Raw genomic sequence first — 26,734 nt, 5'->3', positions numbered from 1 at the left:
TTATCATCACCACCTGCGCTAACTGACGGCGCAGTAACGCTGACGCGCGCGTTATCATCGAGAACGGCGGGAAAGCATAGCCCTGCACGCCCGACCAGTCCTGAAGGAACGCATCGGTCGCCTCCGCCAGAGGGTCGGTGCGCCAGCTGAAATACCTCGGAAGTTGGTGGTCCAGGCGGGACGCGAAGAGATCCACCGAGAATGGACCCCCAACGGTCCGAGAGCCTGGCAAACAGAATAGGATCCAGCTTCCAGACGCTGGAGTCAATGATATTCCTCGAGTGCCAATCGGCTACCTCGTTCTGGCATCCCGGCAAATATTCCGCCGTAACCGACACTAGGTGGTCCAGACAAAAGTGCCAAAAGTCCCTGGCGAGGTCCGCCAATATCTTGGACCTGGTACCACCCAGATGGTTGATGTAACGGACCGCCGACACGTTGTCCATCCTGAGAAGGACGCAAGACTGCACCATGTCCTTGGTCCAACATTGCACTGCGAAGGAGCCCGCTAGCAACTCCAAGCAGTTGATATGCAAGGATCGCTCGAGAGCGGACCAGGCGCCGCCCGTGGAGAAATCTCCGCAACTGGCACCCCAGCCGGAACGGCTGGCGTCCGACTCTATCACAATGTCGGTAGCTGAGCCGAAGATCGCACGGCCATTCCAGGCTTCCATGTGCGTGAGCCACCACCTCATCTCGTTCCTCACCTCGTCCGACAGAGGAATTAACTGAGAGTAGGTCAGGCCCTTAAGTCGAGCCTGACCATCCAATCCGACGGACGTAAAACATCCCGCAAGAGATGAATCCCCTCCATTTTGAAATGACGATACACCAACCACTCGTTGAACTCATTCAAATTTATCACAGGGCGCCTGCCCCCATCGACCTTGTCTACCAAGAAGAGATTGCTGATGAAACCTGAGGGGTGTTCGCAAGCGCAACAAATCGCCCCTTTTCGGAGGAGGGCCGTGACCTCTTCGCTCACCAAAGCTGCATCGCGCTGGGAAAAGGTAATGGGGCGAGGACGCTGTAGCTGACATGGACGGCCATGGAACTCCAATTGGAAGCCCTGCACCGTCTGCAGCACCCAAGCATCGCTGGTAAGGGAGGCCCATGCTGGAAAGAACTGCGCCAGACGCCCCCCCACTCGCAAGCTTGCGGAAGGCAGCACACTCACCTCGACCACCGCCTTGCTGTTGGCCTCGCTGACCACCACGTCGTCTGAACTTCTGCCCTCTTGTGGGGTAGAAGTTGTTGAATCTGGCCTTGTCCTGATATTGGCCGCGTCCAGAGCCTTGTCCTCTATCCGAGCTGGTGCCCCGGCCGAACGAGCGGCCCCTGCCATGTCCGGCCTAGTCAAAAACACAAGGCGCGAAAACCTTTTTGATATTTGACTGAGCACGATCTAGGGAAGTAAATGTAGCCACAAATTTCCCCAGTTCCTTAATGAACGGGTCACCGAACAAGCCCCCCTGGGCCACCGCACCCGCCTCCGACAAGGCGAGATCGCCCAACTTGGGGTCCAGCTTGTTGAGGAGAGAGCGCCTCCTCTCAGTAGATAGTGCGCAGTTGGCGTTCCCCAAGAAAATGATGGCTCTCTGTGCCCAATTGGATAGCACCTCCGGGGAGATTGCGTCGCCGGACACCTTGGCCTCCTCCGCCATATCCAAGATCTTGGTCATGGGGCCAATAGCATCCAAAAGCTTGTCTTGGCAAGTGCGCCAGGACCTGTCCATCCCTTTTCGGGGGTCCTTGACAAATTTCTGGAGGAAGGCCTCCTCTTCCGAGTCCGGGGAGGAGTCGTCCTGCTGTGGGTCCGGAGACATAGCAGGAGGTGAGAGAGGAGGGACCTCCGAAGGTAGAGGTTAAGGAGGTTGCGAGTCCTCTAAAGCCTTGAAGGCGCTCTTCACACGTGCGAAAGCCGCAGAATCAACCCCCTCAGTGCAAGGCTTCTTGGGAGGAGGGGGGGGGGATGCGTCCGGTCCGGAGGCCGGAGCAGGTGCAGGAATAAGGGCTGCAAGCTTAGCGTAAGCCTCATCCAGGCGCGCCGAGAGCCGCTGCTCAAGGGGAACCATAGCCTGGTCCACCGCTCGGTAGATCGAGTCGTCGACCGCCTGGTAAAAATCATTGTCCAAGGGGACGTAATTCAGAGGGTCCTCCTCTGCGTACTGGCCCGCGTCCCCCTGCATGGTGAGCTAAATTAGGCTCAAGCAGCGGTGGCGTAAGGGGAAAAACCAGATGACCCTCCACAGGGCACTCTACGGTCTGGGGTGTCCCAGCAATATGGGTGGCCCAAGGCGCACGATTAACGGGCTAAGCCCTGGGAATGCTACAGCCCTCAGAGTCCCGGGGCGCCCCCCCGGCAAAGCGCTCCCACGCCGAACTACGGCACAATTACGACCCCAAAGGGTGTTCGAAACAGAGTACAACCCAAAGGGCGTCAGAGAAGAAGGGAAACCTAATTGCGACCCCGCAGGGTGTCTGAGCCGGGAGGTTGGGCACGGAATACCCGGCACGGGATACCCGCTGGTGACAGGACCGCGCCAGAACACTCTGGAAGCACCTGGGGACGGCCCTTCAGCAGACGAGACACCGGCCTCTAGCGGCAAGACTACCGCACCGCACACTACTGGGCAATAGAATCGTGTAAGGAGCGCACAAGGCGTCCCGCGACCGAAGAAGGGAATCTGTGAAGAAACAACCGAAACCGACACCTGGCCGAAGGCCTAAGCGTAGTACACAGAACGCAAAACCCAGGAGAGTAAGGAAAAACCAACTTAACTTGCTGCGAGCAGCGAAGAAAGAGGAGGAGACAAGAACAGCGGAGCATGATGGGAGCCACCGGTGCATGGACACTGTGATAGGACTCATGTTTGACTTTGTTTTTTCCCTGAATGTTCATGGGAAAAGTAGTTTGTGATATATTTTTTCTTGCTGCTGTAGAGAATAAAGCGATGAAAGAATGGCATAATCCGAAGCCTCCGGTCCTGCCATAGAATTACACCTCTACGTTTAAAGTTTAATGTTTGTGTTGTTCCAATAAACCGTTCTTCTAGTGAAGACAAAGGTCCTCTATTACTTGGAAAAAGGTCAAGGCATGCAACATCAAGCATAGGATGTAAAACTGGCGACTTGAAATATAACACCCGGGGACAATATTTCATTATTTGCACATTTAATAGGCTACCCTCGAGATCGATAACACAAACATTTGTTAAACACACACACACACACACGTTTTCTTACAAATATATTTCTGTGTATATGTACGTCTACATATTTGTTTTGTGTGAGTGTATGTATCGATAAACAGACATACAACTACATCGCACAGGGAACACCCGAGGGGGGGGGGGTGGCAATAATTTTTAAAAAACATCTAGCAGTGACTAAAATATTGGCGGAGTCAGCGGATCTAGCCGACCTGCTGGCGATAAAAATTATGTTCGATCATATGTGTGTTACAGTTCTCACAGTTTATCGCCCCCCCAACGCAACCCCAGGTTTTAATGACTCCTTTATGACCTACGTATCTGATATGTGTTCTAGATATAGAAACGTCATAGTTACAGGAGACTTCAACTTTCACTGGGACAAAGATAGGAAACAACCGGCAGCGAATACCCTAGAGACAACCATGTCCTCTCTAGGATTCAGGCAGCTTGTGAATGCCCCTACCCATACTAAAGGCCACACCCTGGATTTGATATGGACTACATACCCCAGGGTGGTACTAGTTGGAATCTCTCCCTGCATATGGTCAGACCACCATCTGATCTACTGTGACATCTCTTTGGACACTATACCCTCACGTTCAGTACCTAAAACTAGACTGACTCGTCAGTGGAAAAATGTAGATCAAGATACACTGACCACATCACTTAGAGGAATTGCCCAGCCAATAATGCTCAATCAAGATGTAGACCAGGATTGTAAAAACCTGATGGACTATCTGGTAAAGGCCATTGATCAGATAGCCCCTGAGAAACTCCAGACAAAGAATAGTGGGAAAAAGGGAGCCCCTTGGTTTACACCTGCTCTGAAGGACCAAAGGAAGGCCCTGCGTAATATAGAGAGAAACTGGAGGAGGAATAAGAATACAGCCACTTGCGAACAATACAAAACGGCGTTCCGTAGTTACAAAAAATCTATCCAGACAACTAAAGCTGCTTTCTACGAGGCTCGTATAAATAAGGCGAATAATGTTCAAAAGGAAACATTCAACATTCTGAAAGAACTAACAAAAAGAGCCCAAGATGCAGAAAGCAGCATAGACTGTGACACGTTCCAGAAATACTTTCTGGATAAAGTTGACATTATCAGGCGTGAAATAAAAAGCACGGGGTGCAGCTTAATTGAGCAGCACACCGATTTAATGCCAACGGTTAGCGGCTTATTATCATTTCCCCCCATGGATCCACTAACCCTTGAGTTTTTGATGAGAAAGACGAAATCTGGCTCCCCAGCAGATCCATGCCCCCCAAGCATTTTCCGCTTGGCAGGACCAATCCTAGAGAACCATATTCTAGCCATACTTAATAAATCCCTGAGTACTGGCAGGCTCCCAACTGGCTTCAAGGAAGCCCGTGTAAGACCGCTGCTAAAAAAAGTGGGGGGAGATCCCAATGTTTTAAAAAACTATCGACCTATATCTCAGCTGCCCTTCCTGTCTAAAGTACTCGAACAGCATGTACTCAAATCTTTGTCAAGCTATCTGGAGTCTAACCATCTACTCCATGAGGCAAGCAGGCTTTCGTGCACACCACAGCACCGAGTTGGTCATGCTCTCGGTGCTGGATGAGCTCAGAAGGATGGCTGACAGCAAAAGACCGAGCGCCCTGATTTTGTTAGACCTATCGGCGGCGTTCGATACTGTCAGCCATCCCATCCTGCTGAACAGGCTGGCTGGGTTTGGGATTCAGGGCCTAGCCCTTCGGTGGCTGGAATCATTTTTATCTGGGAGAACGCAGAGAATCCAGATGGGAGACAGTGTATCAGGAGTGGGAAGTCTGACCTGTGGTGTCCCCCAGGGTTCAGCACTATCCCCACTCCTGTTTAATATATATCTACAGCCCCTGATTAACACACTAGCGGGAATGGGCTGCCGAGTATTCAACTATGCTGACGACACGCAGCTGCTGCTGGGCATAGATGATACAACACATGCCCAGTTGCATGCGCAAGATATACTCCGATACACGGTCCACTGGATGTCCATCAACCAGCTCAAAATCAACCCGGAGAAGACAGAGGTGCTGATAATACCATCCAAGTGCACCTCCTGGAGTGACTTGTACTGGCCCCAGGAGCTGGGCCCAACCCCACAGCCGGCAGCCACGGTCAAAAGTCTGGGTATTAAACTGGACAGTGGCCTCTCAATGACCAACCAGGTTTCCACAGTGGTTGGCATTTGTACAGGTCTTTTAAGACAGCTGCGTAAACTGGCCCCTCTTCTTTCCCAATCGATGTTACGCACAGTGGTCTCGGCCACTATAGTGTCAAGACTCGATTACGGCAATGCGCTATACCTAGGCCTGCCAAAAACACTAACAAACAGACTTCAGGTAGTCTTAAATGACGCCGCCAGACTTATCTTCAATCTCCCGCGGAGAACCCATGCCTCTCCATTGTTAAAAGACCTACACTGGTTACCAATTGGACAGAGGTCTGTTTTCAAAAGCCTCTGCATAGCCCACAAAGCCATTTACGGGAAGGCCCCGACCTACATCAAGGAACGGATCGAGATATATAGGCCGGAAAGAAATCTTAGGTCCTCTGATGCCAAATTCCTTGTATGTCCTCGCTTTAAGCTGGCCACAATGGGAGGCAGATCTTTTTCGGTTTTAGTACCGAAGCTTTGGAATGCCCTGTCTGAAACTCTCCGAAAGGAGGAGAATCTACTCCGCTTCAGGAAAGCCCTGAAGACCAGCTTGTTCCGAACATCGTTCAGCCCAGCCTAGGCATTCCACCTTCTCTCTCTCCTGGATGTTATGTTCTGTGGTCAAAGTGCCCTGAGACCTGTAGGTGACCCGGCGCTATATAAACCCATAATAACAATAACAATATCTGTTTATATAACAAATATAACCTATACATACACAAGTGTGAGTGTGGATGTGTATGTATGTGTTAGTCTCTCTCTTTCTATGTATAATTAAATTACAGTCTTTCTTGTAGCATCACACCGCCTTTGGCCAACCTTTGAGGGCCCCTACACTCTTAGAAGACTCAAAAAATGTAAAACATGAAATACAGACACGCAGGATAGAAACAAATGGAAATACACAAAGCGTTTGACAGAGTAAACGTAATTCCATGCGCTTTCTAACCCAAAACAGGAAGTGCAAACACACACACAGTAAAGGCAGGCAGCGCCCTGTGTAACTCGCAATTGCAGCAGGAGCGGGACTCACCCTGGTTATGACGGCGCATCACAAGGTGCTCAGCAGCAGCAGGGTGCTGACCTGCAGGGGGCTCCTTATAGCTCAAGCTCCCTTCAGAGCTCAGGGCCAGTGAAGCTTCAGACCCGAAGGAGGAACTCAATAAAGAAAATAGAACACGTGCGGTGTAACAAACAAGTACAGGGGCCAGTAGCCATGGGAGGCTACAAATGATAAGAAAAGTGGGTTGGTTTGAGCACTGCTGATTTCAATGTGTAGGTTACACTTAGTTTACTGCGCTCCACGGTCCACTCCCCACTCAGGAGTGGGTGATAACGAATAGAAATAAAGCAAGTCTTAGATCGGCTTGTCTCCCTGGGCACAAGTATAGGCTGGGTCTCCAGCAAAATTAGTGAGACAACTGTTCAATTCTTCATTTGAATAGTTCCAATTTAATTATAATCCATGGTTTACAACGAAATCCATAATGTTGATTCACATCAATCAAAATCTCTGAATTTTCATCAAAATAACATTCCTTTCATTGTTGACATTAAATGGCCTCCCAATGCATTTCGGCACGAGCAGCGCCTTTATCAAGGGATCTGTGGGTCAAAATGCGAGTAATTAGTACTACTTTACTATCGCCAACCAAATAGTGCTATAACTAGCTACTAACATTACGTAATGGTAACTAAAATGAAATAAACTAAACCAGACTAAAGTTAACTATGTTCATAACATACTGGTGGTACTCATTACTATACGTGACTTCTCTATTGTGATGGTAAACTTACATCGTGTCCCAATATTTTATTAAAGAAAGAGTAGTTCTATTGCCCCTGCTGCCCTGTTGCTAATGGTCTAACTGGTATACAAAAAGCCGTGTAGTAGGCGATGATGTGATAAAACTATATTTAAACTGTTGTCTGGGCGTGTCTGAAATTCATTAAAATGGGAACCGCTAGTAGCTTAAAGGAGTGCGGTGTAGTAATGTGTCTAACTTGCCCGCCAAAACGTTACAAACTAGCCTGCATGAGAGATGTCGAAATGCTAAAACACTGCAAATTACGCTCACACCTCTTACCGCTGAACACGGGTTTACTACGTGCCGCTCTGTCTGCTGTGCCGCTACGCTCCGTAGATCCTTTATCCCTGAATTTCAGGACCTGGAAGACGAGGGAGACTGGGGGGGTCTGAGGACCCCCTGGCACGTGAGTGCCAGTCATTTCAGGACTGGACAAAGGAACTAGGGCAAGCCAGAGGCCTTGATACCTCCCAAGACACTGGTTTTGTCTCCCCTCCTACCGTGGCTACGGAGGAGGGGGCTGCTTATAGTGTGGTGCTGATGAGGGCAGCCATGGCTTTGGCTCTTGAGCTCACCGTGGCAACGGTGAGGTCTAACATCCTCAGAGAGGTCCTTAAACCGGAGGTAAGCTCCCCAGAGCCCCTACTGCCGTTTAATGAGGCTCTTACAGACGTCCTGTTGGGCACTTGGTCCAGGCCCACTACAGGTCCCCCTGTAGACGGGAACGTCGCTAGGCGCCACCGCCCAGCCCCATGCGACCCTAGTTTCTTGTCCACCACCCCCATCCCCGAAGCCTGGTTATCCAGGCCTCTACTTCCCATTCCGCATTCCCGACTGCACCACCAGATCGGGAATCCAAGAGGTATGAACAATTCGGGAAGAAGATTTTCTCCTCCCTTAGTTAGGGGTTGCGGTCGGTCAACACTGCGTGCCTCTTGGGACGTTACACCCACTCTCTGTGGGACATGGTCGCGGACGTGCTGCCACAATGTCCGGAGGGGGTCCGGACTAAACTCACCCAAGCCCTTGTGGAGGGTCAAAATGCGGCATGGTATTCCATCCGGTGTGGGCTGGATACCACTGACTCGCTGGGCAGAGCGATGGCAATGACATTGACGATTAGTCACCACGCCTGGCTGAGGTCCGCCAACTTTTCGGCTGATGTCCAAAACACCCTTATGGATATGCCGTTTGATGACCGTCGCCTCTTTGGCGACAAGGCAGACCGTGCGCTTGAGCGCTTTAAGGACTCCAGGGCTACAGCCAAGTCCTTGGGCCTCTCGGCCCCGTGCCAGCAGACTGTTGCCTTTCGCTTCTTTCGTGGCCAAGGAAGGGGTGCCCCCACACGTCTTGCCTGCCACGACCCGCAGACTAATATCCAGCGCGGTGGCGGACGTGGTAACTGCCAAGACGGCGGTCGGGGACAATGGCGAGGTCAGTCCACACCTACCCCTGCAGCATCCACCTCGAAACCCTCCAAGTCCGAGCTTTCAGGCCCATGTGACGCCAGTGGGGGGGGCAGGGTTCGCCATCACTTCCTCCACTGGCACACTGTCACATCGGACAGGTGGGTGCTGAAAATCGTCCGAAGGGGCTACTCCCTCCCCTTCGAGGCCACCCCTCCAGCCATGCCAACGCAGTACCACCGCGTGTCGGGGGGTCACTTGAATCTTCTGCGAGAGGAAGTTACGGCCCTCTTGGCCAAGGGGGCCATCGAGTGCGTTCCTGGGCCAGAAGTAGAGTGTGGTTGTTACTCCCACTACTTTCTGGTTCCCAAGAAGGGCAAAGGGGACCTACGCCCTATCTTGGACCTGCAGAACGTCAACGGCTTCCTCTGGAAGGAGAAGTTCAAGATGCTGACACTGGCTCAGGTCTTAGCTGCTCTGGACCCGGGAGACTGGATGGTAGCGTTGGACTTGCAGGACGCTTATTTTCATATCTTCGTCCTGCCGGCCCACCGGCCTTACCTGCGGTTCACGGTAGGCCACGAGCACTTTCAGTTTACCTTGCTCCCCTTCGGCCTTACCAGCGCCCCACGGGTGTTCACGAAAGTGATGGTGGTCGCAGCTCATCTGCGCAGGTTAGGGGTTTCAGTCTTCCCCTACCTTGACGATTGGTTGTTGAAGGTGGGCTCACCCCAGACAGTCGTCAGCCACTTCCAGACTATGGCCGACCACCTGCACCTGCTGGGGCTCTCCATCAATGTGCCGAAGTCACATCTGTGTCCCTCTCAGAAGCTCCTCTTCATCAGAGCGGTTCTAGACTCAGCGCAGTTTGTGGTTTATCCTCCCGAACAGCGGGTTCAGGATATTCAGGCTATGATTCCGATCTTTCAGCCGTTATCCCGAGTCTCGGTCAGGTTGACGCTGCGGCTTCTGGGGCTTATGGCCTCCTGCATCCTTCTGGTGCATCACGCCAGGTGGCGGATGCGGGCTCTGCAGTGGGACCTGAAGTTTCAGTGGGCCCAGCATCAGGGCAACTTGTCCGACCATGTCTTGATCTCGGAGGGCACTTCAAGACAGTTGCAGTGGTGGCTCACGGACCGCGATTGGGTCAGCGGCAGATCCCTCTCCCTACCCCAACCGGAGCACGTAGTTGTGACTGACGCATCACTCCAGGGCTGGGGGGACCACATGGGAGAGGCATAGATCAGAGGCCTCTGGTGTCCGGCGGAGTCCCATCTCCACATCAACCTTCTGGAGCTGCGGGCGATCCGGATTGCACTGAAGGCATTCCTCCCCTCTGTCCGGGGGAGTGTTGGGCAGGTGTTCACTGACAACACCACCGCCATGTGGTTCTGCAACACACAGGGCGGGGTGTGGTCGTGGACCCTATGCCAGGAGACTCTTCGCCTCTGGCAGTGGCTGGAACATCAGGGCATGACCCAGGTGGTTCAACACCTGGCAGGTTCTCTGAACGCCAGGGCGGACAAACTCAGCCATCGGTGCATGATGGATCACGAATGGCGTCTGAACTCTGACGTGGCGCAAGGCCTCTTTCAGCAGTGGGGAGAGCCTTGGTTAGATCTATTCGCCACAGAAGAGAACGCGCAATGTCATCAGTTCTGCGCGTTGGAATTTTTAAGGCGGCACTCGCTCGGAGACGCTTTTCGTCGCAAGTGGACCTGCGGTCAGTTGTATGCCTTTCCGCCTATACCACTTCTGCCCAGAGTGCTGAAGAAGATCAGACGCGACCGGGCCCAAGTTATCCTTGTGGCTCCGGACTGGGCACGAAGATACTGGTATCCCGAGCTACTCAGCATGTCTGTCGATCCCCTGATTCGTCTGCCTCTTCAGGAAGACCTTCTTTCGCAGCAGCAGGGGACGGTCCTCCACCCGAACCTGTCGAGTCTCCACCTCCATGCTTGGAGATTGAGCGGCGACAGTTGAGGCCCTTTGACTTGCCTCCTGAAGTTTGTAATGTGATTCTGGCAACCAGGCGTCCCACCACAAAGTCGGTATACGCCTACAGGTGGAACAGATTTGTGGCAAGGTGCACAGCAAAGGCTGTGGATCCACTCTCTACCCCCCTTTCTGAGGTTCTCCTCTTCCTTCTTTCTCTTGCCCAGAAGGGCTCTGCTCTGGGCACTATCAAGGGCTACCTTTCTGCCCTTTCTGCCTTCTTAAGGCTACCTGATCAGCCTTCTTTGTTCAAGTCCCCGATTGTAAATAAGTTCTAGAATGGCACCACTCATATGTTTCCCCCTGTTCCTTTTGTGAAGCCCCAGTGGGACTTGAACCTGGTTCTGACTTACCTGATGTGCACCGTTTCATAACTGTCCTCTCCATCTTCTTACCCTTAAGACTGCTTTCCTGGTTGCCATCACCTCTGCCAGGCGAGTGAGTGAGCTCCAGGCTCTTTCCTCCAAGCCTCCGTTCCTTTCTGTCCATCTGGACAAGGTTGTGTTGCGGACAAGACCCTCTTTCCTGCCCAAGGTAGTCACAGCCTTCCACATCGGGCAGTCGATCACCTTGCCCACCTTCTTTCCGCCTCCGCATTCCTTTAAAGAGGAAGAGCGGCTCCACCGTCTGGACCCAAAACGTACGCTTTCATACTATCTGGATCGCACACGCCAGTTCCGGGTGGATGACCAACTCTTTGTTGGTTACGTGGGCTCTAAGAAGGGACGGGCGGTGCACAAACGGACCATCTCTCGGTGGGTCGTGTTGTGCATCAAGGCATGCTATTCTTTGGCTAAGAAGGAGCCTTCTGTTGGGCTGAGGGCCCATTCCACTCGGGCCACGGCGGTTACTACTGCCCTGGACCAGGTACTCCCCTTGCAGGACATCTGTCAACCAGCTACGTGGGCCTCGCTGCACACATTCGCAAGACACTACTGCCTGGACAGCCAAGTCCGGAGGGATGGCTTCTTTGGCCGTTCCGTCCTCCAGGACTTTCTGTGTGATTATTGGCTCGCAGACCCACCACCGTTCAGATGCACAAGTTATTTACCTTCGGTAACGATATATCTGTAAGAAACAGTAGTTGGTATTAGATTCCTTACCGCCCCACCCATCCTCCCCGTTCTGCGAACCGATATCTAGGGTTAAGGTCATCCCCTTTCAGGGCCCTAGTTTCATGGCATCAGTGTTGGCTTTTATCATGGCTCTGCGTTTCTGGCGCGGAAAAGCTGCGTATAAGAACTGACGTCAGCGCGCGAGGGCGGCGTCTAAGTACTCGGTTGACGTCATCCCGGTGCCAACGACGCCGACGAAGGACGCGGAGCCGCAGATGACGCCTACCGACGCGCAAGGGTACTGCTACGCAAAAGTTTCCGGATCCAGTCTGAGGCCTGGGGATATTCTAATGTAAGGAATCTAATACTAACTACTTCTTTCTTACAGATATATCATTACCGAAGGTAAGTAACTTGTGCAATAGGCCCAACCCCCCAAAAAAGTGGACATGCCATTTTTTCCTATAGGAAAACTACCCTCACCCCCCCCACACCCCCCCCCCCCCTCCCTCCTCCCACCTCATTTTGTCCTTGCAATTCTGGTAACTTCTTCCTGCCTGTTCTAATGTTGAGGTGGTGCTTAGTGATTCTGAGGTGGTGCTTAGTGATCCTGAGGTGGTGCTTAGTGATCCTGAGGTGGTGTTTAGGGATGCCGAGGTGGTGCTTAGTGATGCCGAGGTGGTGCTTAGTGATGTCGAGGTGGTGCTTAGTGATGTCGAGGTGGTGCTTAGTGATGTCGAGGTGGTGCTTAGTGATGCCGAGGTGGTGCTTAGTGATGCCGAGGTGGTGCTTAGTGATGCCGAGGTGGTGCTTAGTGATGCCGAGGTGGTGCTTAGTGATGCCGAGGTGGTGCTTAGTGATGCCGAGGTGGTGCTTAGTGATGTCGAGGTGGTGCTTAGTGATGTCGAGGTGGTGCTTAGTGATGCCGAGGTGGTGCTTAGTGATGCCGAGGTGGTGCTTAGTGATGCTGTGTAATGCTGTGGTGCTGAGTAATGCTGTGGTAGTGCTTAGTGATGTGATGGTGGAGAGGTGGTGGTGTTTAGGGGGTACTCAGGTGGTACTCTGTTCATTTGGTGTTGTGTTTAGGTGATGATTGTACGATGTTGTGATGGTGTTGCGCTGTAGGATATATTTTTTAAGAGATTGTACAAATTACACAATACTTCATTTAAACATCAAATGGCAAGCTCAAAATAAAGCACCACCAATTTTATTAATACGATTACTGCTTAAGATTATTATTGAACATGGTATGAAGTGATCTTTTTTTGCGGTATTATGAACTGATTTAATTTAGCACTTTAGTAACTTTACATTATAATCTACGTTTCGATTAAGAAAATTTAACAAGTTTTTATATGGCTCTTACCACAAAATGCTTCTCAGAATGAGCATCTACTTCGTACACATGTGTATGCTCTTCTATTTGCATGTATACCCAACACGATCTTACATAAGCACAGGCTGAGTCTAGCTAATAGCTAGAAGGTTCAGTGTGTAGGGCTTCAATGCAGAATCACTTGATGAGCACACTTAGGGGGCCATTATGATGTTGGACGGATTGCCACAGCCCGACCGGCAGTGGAAATCTGCCCAACATCTTTCCCCGCCTGCCCACCATTTACCCTCCACCCTTTTACAATGGTGGGGGCACAGCGATGGACGGAAAGACCGCCTGCCGCTTTTACGCACGCAGGCAATCATTACGATTGCCTGCTTTGCGGTCCCTGCCCATACTATGGTGGTGGTGTCTAGCAGGCACCGCCCGCCATATTATTAGTGCGTATTTTGGCCTTTCCATGTCGGCATGCGTTTTTAGGCTTTGGGTGCCCGTTACGCCCCCGTGGTGTTAGGGGAGTGGGGGGCTGCACTATGGTACCCCCCTACATTGGCATGCACAAGGTGGCAGTCACATGCATATTTGACAATGTGGCGGGTGCTGCACAAATCACAGCCCACCACAATGTTAAGTTTGCGGGATGCAACCACCAGGGTGTCGGTCGCATCCTAATGGGCAGAGCAGGACTGCCGCACCTCTGCCGGTTGGTTCCGTTCACCGTTACGTTGGTGGGTGGACTTTGTCTGCCCGCCATCGTAATGGACCCCTTAGTTTTCTTTTCCTCACATGATCTCTTCAGCGATTTCCAAACCAACCTTCCCAACAATAAGATCAATGAATCGTAGGCGACTCAGCTGTCCAAGGAACATTGGTAAAGGTTTGAGAGTGCATTGTAGGTCAAAGGGAAATTAGCAAAGAAATGATGTCGCCCACTTTTCCCCAGAAAAGTGACTAGTTCGAAACGTTATTTAACGTTGCAGTGTCTTAACACAGCGTTGTCATGAAAGAAAACGGGCGGCAGCAAGCCACAAAACTATGCGAGACCTAATAAGAAAAGAGTGCTCACAGAGCACCATAAACATCAGTGAACGTAAGAACACATGTAGCAGGGGCAGTCCTCATGGGAAGATACAGAAGTCTAAAAAGAGGGACTACTAAGCCTATTCATGAATCAAAAGCCAGCGTTTACAAAGGACAGTAAGAGAAGCCAATTGAAAAGATGGGTGGAAAATGGTCAGAGCTTAAAGTCCATACCTGAATATAGAATGTTTCGAAGAGACCACAGAAGCGCTGCTTAGGCGAGACCTAAAAACAGCAGCAACAAGTACTGAAAGGTTTACCTGAAGACTTGCTTGGGGATAACTGGAAGGGTTTATTTTAAAATTTGATTGAGGGACATTGTTCAGCACTGTTGCACAAACAGGGCTAATCATTTTAAATATGACATACAAATACACCAGGCATTTTGCTTGTCACAAAAAATCAGCTTGCGATCCACATTTAGGAAATACTAATTAGCAGATTTCTTCGCAGTCATGGTGGAGAAATTGGCAGGTGGAAATGAAGACATTTACATCTGTAAAATTACTTTTACTGCCTCAAATACCGTTGGAACTGGCCCGTAATATTTGCATTTCTAAGTAAGAAATGTATTTTTACAGACGCTGAAACCTACTTGACTAGTCATTTAAACAGTGCAGATCCTAAACAGTCGGTTATTAGTGCAAATTGATTGTATATATTTGAGTTTATAATTTTCTTGTTTTTTCCTCTGCAGGTAAAGTAAAATTTGTACAACAGAAATCAAAATCACAGAAAAAACGTGAGGAGAAGGAAAGGCGGGGAAAGGCTAAGCAACAGGAAGATGAGTTGAAAGACTCTTTGGCAGATGACGACAGTTCATCAACCACAACAGAAACCTCCAATCCAGACACTGAACCTCTACTGAAAGAGGTACAGTGAAAAAATGATTCTTCCCAATTAGAACACAAAGAATAATAATTAATATAATGTCTTTTCCACAGCAGAGCTGGAAAATGTATACATACCGGTTGTTTCAATTCAAATGTTAGTTCTATCTTGAATGCCTCAATGTCAGATGGTCCCTAATGTATTCACTGCCCATTTCTTAAGCTAGCTCTAGCACTACATGAGCATCTACAGCATACTTTTTTTTTTAAGACTTTATTTTCAAGGATTTCACGTGTAAAAACAAAATCTACTTAATGGTACACCGTCATATGTCACAATGTAGTATGAATAACAAAATTGAGCACAGTCAGCACATGGTAGCAATTCACGACAGGGATATGCAAGCATCAGTATGTTACAAATTGAAAGAAACATTGCCTACCCCATGCCTTTAGACTCTGTTTTTATTTTTTATTTTAATTCGTATTCTGACGCAAGGTAAATATATATATTTACAATAAGAGATCAAACAAAAGTAAAGGAAGAGATAGCCAACTGTTGGCACACGTTTAAAACATGCAATAGAAGAAAAAGTGGAAGCAAATGAGCCATCAAAACAAAAATTAGAAATTCATAGTTAATCACCAGTGTCTAACAGCTTATGATAAAAGTGTTGTTTTTACATTTTTATAGCTTATGTAACAACTTCTACGTTATTTGACTTTCCTCATGAATCAATTATAAATGCTGTACTGCATGTGTGTAGGTTGTATAATTATATATGTTTGATCTTATAAGTATTTTCAACCATGGGGGCGTGGCTTAGGCGTCGATGAGGACAATCGCGTGAGCTGAGAGCTCCGTGCCGACCCCACCAATTATCCTGCCCAGGGAGTCGGGCTGGCTCTCCTGTTAACCTGGGAGGGCGTCGGAAGGTGCGGACACCCGCCACGTCCGAGATTGAGAGTGTTTTGGCCCTCCGGTTCTATTCTGCGGACCCGGGTAAAGCGGGGCCCGAACTGCACATGAAAGGCAAAATGTCGCTGTGTCGGCTGGTGGGGCAGCTGGAGGGGACCGGGAGGCAGCGGCAGCCTAGATATACATAATCGAGTGATCTGCTGTGAAGAGCGCTGCACCCTGCTCTCCCCTGTGGCCAACGAGCATAGCGGTGAAGCTATGGCATCTTGGTGATCCCGGGAGCGCCCGGCGGCAATGAAGTGGACAGTCGAAGGTGGCGGCGCACTGAGGAAGTCTATGCTTCGCCTGGCGGATGGCCTGGGAGGAATGGAGGGTGCCCTTGTCGCTGTGGCCCCTCCGTGAGTATCCTCACCTCACGGCACCAGCGCTGGAGATCGGTGTCGGCCCCTCGGGCCTGGCGGTGTGGGCCTGGAGTGACGCTCTTCATCTGAAGCCTGCTGGGGTGCTGCATCTGCCTGTGGTGGAGCCCTGATCTTTCCTGACATTTGGTGAGAGGGGCGGAAAGGGATAAAGCGGGCACCCTACTGGCCAGGTTGGCTAACCCGACTCCGAGGGGCACACCCATCCTGGCCCTGACCTCCCCTGAGGGAGTACGGAGTATTCCCAGTGGGGGATTAATGGGCTGTTACTGGACCACTATAAGGTTTTATACGAGAGTAAGCTGCAGGAGACTGGTGATGGGTTAGAGGAATTTTTAGCTGCGGTGCGATTGCCACGCCTCGAGGAGGACCAGGCGGACACGCTGGGGCAGGAGATTAGTTTGCAAAATACGTAGTGCAATAAAATATATGGCACGCAAGAAAACTCCAGGGGCTGATGGCCTACAAATAGAATTTTACTCCACGTACGTTGATCTCTTGGTCCACAGGCTGCTGGTGGTCTATCGAGAGGCTCGGGGCCTGGGGAGGTTGCCAGGTTCCACTCGCGAAGCTATCATTATCCCGTTGTTGAAGCCGGGAAAAGATCCCTTGACTTGGTCGGCCTATCGCCCATTATCAATGTTAGCAACTGATTATAAAATATTGAGTAGGATTCTCGCGTCCCGGCTCCTTCCATATATGGCGCAGCTGGTTCCTACTGACAAGGCCGGCTTTATTCCGAAACGCACTACGGTGACTAATGTGAGATGCCTTCTCTGACTCTTAGGGGAGGATCACAGCGAGACCCCCACTGCGGCGGTTCTCTCTGTAGATATTGAAAAGGCTTTTGACAGCCTGGAGTGGCTGTATCTTACCGAATCGTTCACGCATTTTGGGCTTGGGAAATCCTTTGCGGGGTGGACAAAGATACTGTATAGCTCGGCGACGGCTCGAGTACGGACAGGTGTGACAATTTCCTCCTCTTGCCTGGTTGAGCGGGGCACGAGGCTGGGATGCCCGCTCTCTCCGTTGTTGTTTGCCCTAGCCATCGAGCCTTTGGCCTCCCATGCCAGGTTGGGTAGGCATTACTCTGGGTTGGTGCTCCGCGGGGATATGCAGTTTATCTCACTATATGCAGACGATTTGCAAATTTTTCTTGCTAATACAACAACAGCCTTGAAGGGTGCGAGGCAATTGCTTCATGTCTTTGGATGATACTTGGGGTTGGGCGTGAACTGGGCAAAGACTGTGGTGAACCCTCCCCAGGTGGCAGACATTCTCTGGGAGCCCCGATGCTTGCCTTATTTAGGCACTCATATCTATCATTCCTCCGCGGATTTACTGGAAGGTAATTTGGGACGGGCCATAAGAGGCCTTGGGGGTAGCTTTGCGTTCTGGAGCACATTGCCGTTATCAGTGGCAGGCCGGGTGGCGCTCCTTAAGATGTTGGCGCTCCCTCGCTTATTGTTTTATTTACGAACACTACCAGTCTGGGTGCCGGGCTCTGTGTTCCGGCAGCTCCGCTCCATGATTGGGAGGTTTATCTGGGGGGGCGGCAGACGGTGGGTCGCAATGGCTACAATGGTACTTCCGAGAGCCAACGGGGATATGGCAGTGCCGGACTTTGAGTAGTACTATTTAGCAGCGCAGCTCCAGTGGCTCACTCAAGCTGTGGCTTAGGAGTTTCGAGGCCCAGACGGCCCTGAGGGATGATGGGTCCCACGAGATATCTTGTCCTTTATAGTGCTTCAGCAGAAGATGTGCCTTGCACCGTTCACTAATGAAGAGCGGACACTTAGATTGTGCTGGAACCGGAGCCAGCGTCGGGCTGGGATTGCCTGCCCGTATGCCCTGGAGATTCCGCTGGGCATGTGTACGGCCCTCACACATGGAGGTGATTGGTCAGCTTTAGCCGAATGGGAGGCGCTAGGGTTCAGGTGCTGGGTGGACCTCTATGACAATGGAATCCTATTATCCTTTCCGGCTCTGCAGGACAGATATGGTCTCGCCCGGGGGGGAATTACTTGTTGCATACAGCACTAATCTTGGCAATGCAAAGGTACTGGAAAATGGGACTGTCGGAACCTCAGACCTCAATGGCATGCCAATATGTGGTAATGGCCGCAGGAACCTTTAAGGCTATCACGTGCCTGTATAGGCGCATGCTGACTGAAGCGCTAGACCCGTTGCATGCGCTACAGGGGAAATGGGAAGCAGACCTGTGCAGAGAAATCCCTGTGAATCGTGGACTCAGCTGGTTAGAATAGTTTAAAAAAGCACGAGGAACACCAGATTTCAATTGGTACAGTTTTATATACAGCAAAGAGCTTACTTAACACCAGCTAAGATTAACCAATACTTTTCTGCATCTGACGCTCAGTGCCCGAGATGTAGATTGGAGGGGGCCAACTTCCGGCATATGATGTGGGATGGTACATGTTTGGGGAGGTATTGGGTGGAAGTCCTGGATTTGCTGTGTGCAGTAATTGATTGAAACATGGACCCAGATCAGGGTGTTTGCTTATTGCATTGGTTCCCACATACTCTAAAACTAAAGTGACACGCAAATTTATAGATTTGGGCCTCGTACTAGCTAAGAGAGAAATCACACTTCACTGGAAATCGGCGAGAGGGCCTAGTGTGGGGAGATGGAGGGCGGCATTCCTCAAATGGGCATTGAGCTAAGGTACCCTTAGGCAACAACAGGCTCTTCGCTCTACTAATGAAAAAGTACTGGAAGCTGCGAAAGCGTGGGAGGCTTTAGTTGCACTGTTACAAGCACCTGAGACTGGTTCAGAGGAGGGTTCGATCCCGGAAGGTCTAGAGGGTGCCACTGACCCCATAGCACTAGGATTATGAACCTGGGCATGCGCTGTGTGGAAGAGATTGACTCACATGGAAGTATGCTACCTGGACTGCATTATTGTTGTTGCATACTTTACCTCAGGAGGCTTAGATACTCCTTTACTGATTCTGCTGTGGGCGATTACGGAACACCGGTGGTTGGGTGGGGGGGGGGCTGGGGGGAGGAGGGGATTCGCAGCTCGAGATGTCTTATATTATTGATATTTGATTTTGCATTGCTGCCTTCTTTCATTGTTATTTTTTTCTATTTTTGGAAAAACAAATAAAAAATATTTAAAAAATAAAATAAGTATTTTTAACCATGACAAACTTACATTCTGTAAAAATCTGTATTTGGCCAGTTGACATGAGACATTTCTGATTTTGAATCAAATTTTAAAATGCACCGCTCAGGAAATTGAATCTCCACCATATGTGGGTGATAAAGTCTGTAATCAAGAATGTTCCAAATGAAAAAACGCTGAATCCGTAATTGCAAAAGAGTTCAGAGTTCTTTTAATATTCCAAATGAGAAACCAGCCAACGCGTTTCGTTCCGTCAGGCGGAACTTCTTCAGGGCGTAATGGTAATCAACAGCCGCAAGTGTATTCCAAGTCAGGGTATCAGATTGAGATAGGAGTCTATTCCCTCTGTGTGGATGACGGAAAGTAAAGTAGATTTCAAGAAGTATTTGGAGATATAGTATTCACCTTGCAACTTCAAAAGATATAATTCTCGGAAGGACGCTCATATTTATTCATCCAGATTTCCGATATGCTGCATAGTTCACTGTAAGGTATTAACCTTTACTAATATGACGTGCACGTTCTGCACCGTCACGTGGTCAAACTCATCAATCCTCGATAGACTCTAGATTTGCAGTCACTTTAAGGTAGTTACCTGTCAGGGTCAATTTCGATACCCCCAGTTGGCGTCTCAACAGTCCGCGCGCCAAATCCTTTTCGGCAAGTGATGAGACATTTCTGACCATTTACCTGCACATCTTAAAAGATAGGTTTGTTGCAGTCTGATCTTTAAAAAATACTTTAGAGTCCATGAGAAAAGGCTAGAAAATGAGTAATTTCAAGGTTATCTAGAGCTCCATTAAGACATTAATACCATCTACATAATTCATTTCTTTATATTTATTAGAGCTTGTGTTCTATAAAATGTGTCCCTATTTTAGGGTAAACATAACCAGTAGTCTCAAAATATGTTGATAAATACCTTTCAAAATATGAACACATTCTTTACTTTTACTTGTCAGACTACTTTGCATTGTGATTATGCTCCTCAATGGAGTGTGTTGATTTGTAAAGATGAAGGCTAATTTAATTTAATTGTATTTCATGTAATCTTATTAAGTGTACCAGCAACTGTTTGCATGGTTATTTCATTAGTCGGAGCATGTCTTTATGTACCTCATTAAACATTTTGTTTTAATCAGATGTATTAGGAAACTGTAGCCTCCGCTTAGGGAAGCATAACAGTATTGTACATCAAAATACCTAGACAAAGGTATAAATCAAGGTTGTGTAAAATACAGGTCACAATTAAGTAATATGCAGCTGTACAAATGTGTGACAAACTGCACTTCTGAAATAAATATTAGCTATGCAAACCGGGATTGAATAGATCTCCAGATAATTAAAGTTCAATACCTACTACATCTTTGTGGGTATTAGTAGCCGTATTAAGTTATATATGGAATTTCTTCGATCGTAATGGCAGAATGAGGAGAATTGAATTTAGTGTGTTTGATCAACATAATTTTTATCGTCCTTTCCTACAACCATATTTCGTGTTAGTTGGTGTTTTGTCACCCTACACAGTTGGAGTAGTGTCCTTAAGGTGTACTCATAATTCAGGCACAATGGGGCAAGATATGGACTAGTTACTCTATATCCAAAGCTTTTAGTATGTGTTAATCATTGTGCATTTTCAGAGTGTTTTTCGAAACTCCTTTACCAGTGGTCTCTCACTCTTCCTCTGCGAGTTTCTGGCACCGTTCAAATCACAGATTTATTATCTATATTTTTATGGTTTGGCTTACAGAAAGTGGTTTTTTACCCCACAAAATTTCTTTACTATAAAAACTAACAGAGATGTAATATTTGTGCCCGATAAGTACAGAAATTAGTTAATATATCAGTGTGTTATCGACATGCTAGTGGCCTTTCAAGGCATTACCTATATTACAAACACCAGCAGCTGAATAATGCACTGGGCAGTATATAAAGTAATGTCTTACCAGGCCGCCTCATAGGGCACCATTAGTAGCAAATTACCTGAAGAGGCCACAGACAAGGAGAGATGGCAAAATGACACCTGATCTAAGGCAACACAAATCTTTGCACATTCCTATAATATGTTTGTTTGTTATGTGTTTTTAGGATTCAGATAAGCAAAAGGGAAAACAAGCCTTGTCTGAAAAACAAGACAGTGACATTTTCCATGTTATGAAGACCAAGAGTAGGAAACCCCAACTTGTAGCAAAGAAAGAACATTTATCAGAAATCAAGTCCAGGTAAGTGAAGTCCAGTTTGATATCCCAAAGACTAATATCTGTGTACTTGTCATTTTACTCCTTTCCCAAAAATAATTCCCACATAAACTTCTTGCCAGTCATTTCTTTGTTTCTCATTTTGCATTTGTTAAAATGGTATATAACGTCTCACATTCCTCATAGCAGTTTCAGATGGAACTAGGTGAACTGGTTCTGTCTGATAGAGACCTCTAGCTGCATATTCCTTACCTTTGAATTCTCCCAAAGCGCCAGATTGGATCCAGAATTTTTTTACAGCAGTACCGCTGCGCGTCAGTAGAGGGTGTCGTGTGACTCTGTAGCGACGTCGCCCACCTGATGTGATGTCGGCAGAGTCCAAATTAGCCCTCCCTTGATGCACTGACATCAGTTCTTCTTCTTTTCCGTGCTGCCAAAGCAGATCCGTAGAGCTGTTCTTCAGACCATTCTTTGGCCTGTCTTGACATATTTGTTGACAAAATTGTGTGTCTTTCTCTTGTGCTTGGCTTTCAAACCCTTTGGGTCCTGTGGCCAGCAGATGTTATGCACTGACCGTCATACTTTTTGTATGTGTTGCCTCAGGTAGCACCATGCCTGAGAGGAGTGTGACTCATGTCGCCAGCTTCGCCCGAAGGCGTTGCTGGATAGCCCCATGACGCTTTTGAAAGTGCAGTTGTCGCAGGCTTTGTGTCCCTCTCAGTCTCGTTCTTGCTCAAGAGAATTCTTGTGAGCCAGCTCCAGAAATCTTTCCCGCGGGCGTTCTTTGACCTCGATGTCCAAATGTAAGTTGAGACTTAAGCAATCTAAGTAGCGGCATTCGCATACCTAACCGCATATGCTCCTTGTATCTGACGCCCCTTCCCGGCCTCCAGGTCAGTATTTGGAACAAGAGCCTACCACGTGCCTCCCTACCTTCCATGGAGCCAGTGCAACTCTGCACCAGATGCGGGAGCACTATTCCTCCCTACATGCCATCTTTGAGTCTCCATCTCCCTCTGGTCCGCTTTTCAATCCCAAGGACTTCATGGGAGCCTTAACTGTATCCACGCTGGCGGGGATGCCCTTGGCTTCAGTTAGGCCCTCTGGATCCGTAGTCGGATCCATGTCAGCTTTGGTGCACATCCCTTTAGGGTTCCCACCTCTGATATCATTGCAAAATCAGCTGACCCTGACGACATCAATGGCGCTGATTGAGGTTGCGCTATCTCTGCTCTCTCACGCCAAGTCAACCCTATATCGATGCCTGACGGTCTCGCGCCTCAACGCTGGGCCGCGTCTGGGTCTGTGCCAGAGGTGTGCAGTAAGCCTCAGACACCATTCCTCCAACTTGTGAGGAGCACCTTACTGCTTTTTTTTTGGGAGAACATGTTTATGAAGAAGGGATGGGATTTACACACCCATACACAATACTGCCCTGTCTTCTCTGAATGTTTGTTGGCTGACTGAGCTGGGTGAGGCTAGTGGCTTTGAGTTCTCACCATCCTCAGGCCTCTTTTCTCCTCCAGGTCTCGCTACAGAGGTAAGCTCTGCTTTAGCTGAGCTTCTAAGGTGTGCAAAATGAACAATTGGTGGACGGAATGCTGAACAATGTCAAACACACCCCCAGTACAGAAATCTGGGCCTAAATCCATCATTATTTTGCTCACCACGCTACCCCCAGTGTGTGCTAGACTGTTCCAATGAGGAGCAGGGTGAAGACTGATTAGCATATGTCTGGGTCAAAGCTAGGGTGGCGTGGCGAGGAAAAAAACAATGGATTTAACCCAGATCTTTGTGACTGAGTGAATGTTTAAATTGTTCAGCATTTCGTCCATCATTTGGAAGGGTATTCCCAGACATGGGTCCCGTGCTCACTGTTCCCCTGGATTCAGGCTAGCCTGGCTAATGAGTGATGATACCCCAAAACTGGTCCCAGGATGCTTCTTTCCAGTCCAGGGAGGAACTGGCTTTTTCGGGCAGGACTGTTCCCTCGAGGCACAGGGTCAACTGATTTGCATATGCCTGGGTCCAATGTGGGCTGAGCTAAAAAGCAATGGATTAAACCCAGATCTTTGTCACTGGGGGTGAATGTTTGCATTGTCCAGCATTCCATCCATCATTTGTTCTTTGAGCTTACAAGGAGAGCATCTGTGATTCTGAATCGGCATCTCCCTTCTGTGGTGGTGGCCACTGACTTATTGACTGGTGTGCTTCATCAGGTCCAAACGGGGCTTGAGCATTTGCTTTTATACAGTGAAGCCTGGCATGATATTTTGTTGAGGTCCTGAGCTAAGTCTGCTGCCGAGGCCTCTGTGGACCAGTCTATAGCACATAGACACCACCCTGTCCCTGGGGACCAGGCCTGCCTTCTCCAGCAGCCTCTTCCATGCAGTTTTGTGGTGCAAGCCGCTACTTCCTCTTTGCCCTTCCTAACGTCCCACCGGACTGGGCATCCAGAAGTATCGACACCTATGACCGGCATATTTTCTCTGCCCTCAGTTCAGCCTTGCAGTTTATAACCAATTTTCTCATCCGTTGTGGGATTGGATCACATGTCTGCTACCCTCTCTTCTGGGTGAAACCTCGAAGGATCTTACCCAGATATTCCCTGATGGGCAACAAGTAACTAAATTGATGATACAATGTGGTATGGATACCACAGACTCAGTAGGGCGAGCCATGGCTCTTTCAGTGGCGCTCTGCTGTCGTGCGTGGCTCCGCAACTCTGGTTTTTCAAAGGCTGTTCAAACCACCTTGGTAGACATGCCCTTCGATAGTGTACATCTGTTCGGCGCTCCGGCCGAATCTGCATTGCAGCATTTTCAGGACAGTCTGGGTGGAACAGAATCTTAACTCTGTTCTCTTACTGTCTCCCTCCTTAATTTATCCTATACTAGCCTAGATGTTCCTCGTTGATTTCTTTCACATATAAACCATTCTAGGGCAGAACACATTGGCTTTTTCTTTTCAAACTGCCTTTTCCACCTACTGATGGCACCCGGTGTGGTGTTCTGCCTTCTGCAGGTAAGACAGGTTATGGTTCCCTTTATCGGGGACGTATATTACTTTGCGGCCCTATGTGGATTTCAACGCCTGTGGATACAGGATGATTTTCTTTTCTGAACATTTTTTCTGTCTAAGTTCTAATTCTATTTAGGGTATTTTGTTTGCATTGCAGATGCACTGTTGTCTTTTTTCCTGTTCTACAGGGGCCACCTTCTATATGCCTTATATGCATTCCTAGATCTGTTTTTGGCTCTATCGTATCTCTTATAGGGGACTTCAATTTATGGGCTTCTGGAAACATAGTGCAAGTGGTTCAGCCTTGCACCAGTACCTCCCCCCCGCCCCTAAGGCCCCCCCCCCACTTCCCCCATTGGATTGGATTTCTCGCCTCACCATGAGACATATCTTAAACGCTTATGTCCTCCTTTCTCTAGCATACACAATGGGACGGGTGGCATAGTCCTTTGCCTACGCTATATTGTCCGCTCCTGGTTCCGAGCTGATTGTTCTTCAGATGTTGCCATTTAACACATTTTTTCTGTGTTGAAAACTGTTTTTCTTACGTTTTTTTTCTAGAACATGTAGTCCTTGAGCAGTATGGTTCCATCTCTCTTTGGATTGGTTTGCAAGGAGGCTTGGTGCTCCCTTCGGATTATTTTTCTGAGAGTTCTTCTCACTCCTCACAGGATGTGATAAGTTTTCTAACCCTCAGGGGTTAGTTATACCACTTCTTCCTTATTTTGCGAATTCCTTCTGCTTAAAGGGTTTTTTTCTCTCTCTCTCTCTCTCTCTCTTTCTCTGTCTCTCTCTATCTCTTTCTCTCGCTCTCTCTCTCTCTCCCCCCCCCCCCCCCCTTCCCCCTCCTTTTCCTTGGCAAGTATGGTGTCTTTTCTCCTCTATCGTTGTGGTATAATGACCGATTTTTGCTTTGCTTCGCTCCTATCTCCTCTAGAGTCATTTTTTGCTGGCCTCTATTCTTGCTGTGCTTGTATGCACCTCAACTTCGTTTGTTCCTTCAGTTCTTTTCATTCTGTTAATTTATTTCTGACCTCCCCCTTTCATGGGTTCTTGGTCCCTACAATACTATGTACTCTTCTTTTATCCGATGCTTCAGCAAGGTGCAGCTCTGCCTGATTTGAGACTGTTTATCTGTCTAGGCCTTCCATGCGTTGGCCTTTGATCATCTAGATACTTTTACAGACCCAGTTGGGGGTCTTCATATTTATTTTGAGCAGGGTTTTCCCACCTGCTGTTTTTCTTTTCGTTCATCTATCAACCGCCTGATTATAATTACATCTGTCAGTGGCGTTGTGTTCATGTTCAATTGCCATATTTTTCATGTAATGCAAGATATCCTCCTCCTCATCCTGACCTATTTTGGCTATCTTTTACAAGTCGATTCCATTCCTGGTGCCGGTAGGGATGCCTGGATTCAAACCGTGCGACGCCTGTCACTGCCTGATGTCGGTGACCGACCCCCACCGCTGGTGTCTCTTCTGACTCGGATCCAACCACGACGACAAGTCGTGCCCTCACTGCCGGGCCTTGACGTCGAAGGCTTGGCGGGAGCGGTCCCGCAAGCTTATTGATGTCCGGCAGTGTGCTCCGTGCTGCTCAAGGTCCCGGTCGAGGGGGCGGTCGCGGAGCCAGAGCCCACACCGTTCGTCGGGCTCAAAGTCCTCGCATTCAGGTAAGTCGAAGCACTCCAAAAAGAAGTCGAAGAAGCAACATCGCTCTTCTGATTCCCCTCGCCAGTCGCGCGCCTCAGCCGAGGGTGTGGTTGACACCTGCGCGGCTCAGCCGGAGCTACACACTTTTCATCTGGTCCCATACCCCCCGGTCCCTGGACTGCATGCGATGCCGGAGGACATTCATGATTTCCCCATTGCCATGATGACTCTCTTGCCTCCGTTGAGGCCTTCCGGCGCGCCTTCGGGCCCCGCAGAACCGACTGGGGGTCCTAGAGAGCCGGCGGGTTCGGCCCTGCGCCGTCGTCGACTACGGTCCCAACACCGTCTGCCCCTGTGGCATCCAGGCCTGGATCCCGGTCAACACCAGTTGACCTCACAACTCCTCCGCTAGCGCCGACCCCTATGGTGTCACTCCCGGCGCCGTCTTTGGACGATGATGCCCCCGGTTTCAGCCCCGGT

General features: G+C 49.2%; 1 protein-coding gene across 1 annotated transcript in view; it reads left to right on the top strand.

The window, feature by feature from the left end:
- LOC147697095 (transmembrane protein 131-like) overlaps positions 1 to 26,734 on the top strand; it is a 427,844-nt gene that overhangs the window by 136,888 nt on the left and 264,222 nt on the right. Inside the window, exons 5-6 of the mRNA XM_086934173.1 lie at positions 14,761 to 14,936; positions 21,469 to 21,602. Of these exons, the coding sequence (XP_086790299.1) occupies positions 14,761 to 14,936; positions 21,469 to 21,602 (310 nt within the window). The remainder of the gene's footprint in view (positions 1 to 14,760; positions 14,937 to 21,468; positions 21,603 to 26,734) is intronic.

This window comes from Lissotriton vulgaris, chromosome 8 (genome assembly GCF_964263255.1).
Source record: "Lissotriton vulgaris chromosome 8, aLisVul1.2, whole genome shotgun sequence".
NCBI lineage: Eukaryota > Metazoa > Chordata > Amphibia > Caudata > Salamandridae > Lissotriton > Lissotriton vulgaris.
Note: the sequence above shows the minus strand (reverse complement) of the source record. Positions and strands in the feature narration are given on the sequence as shown.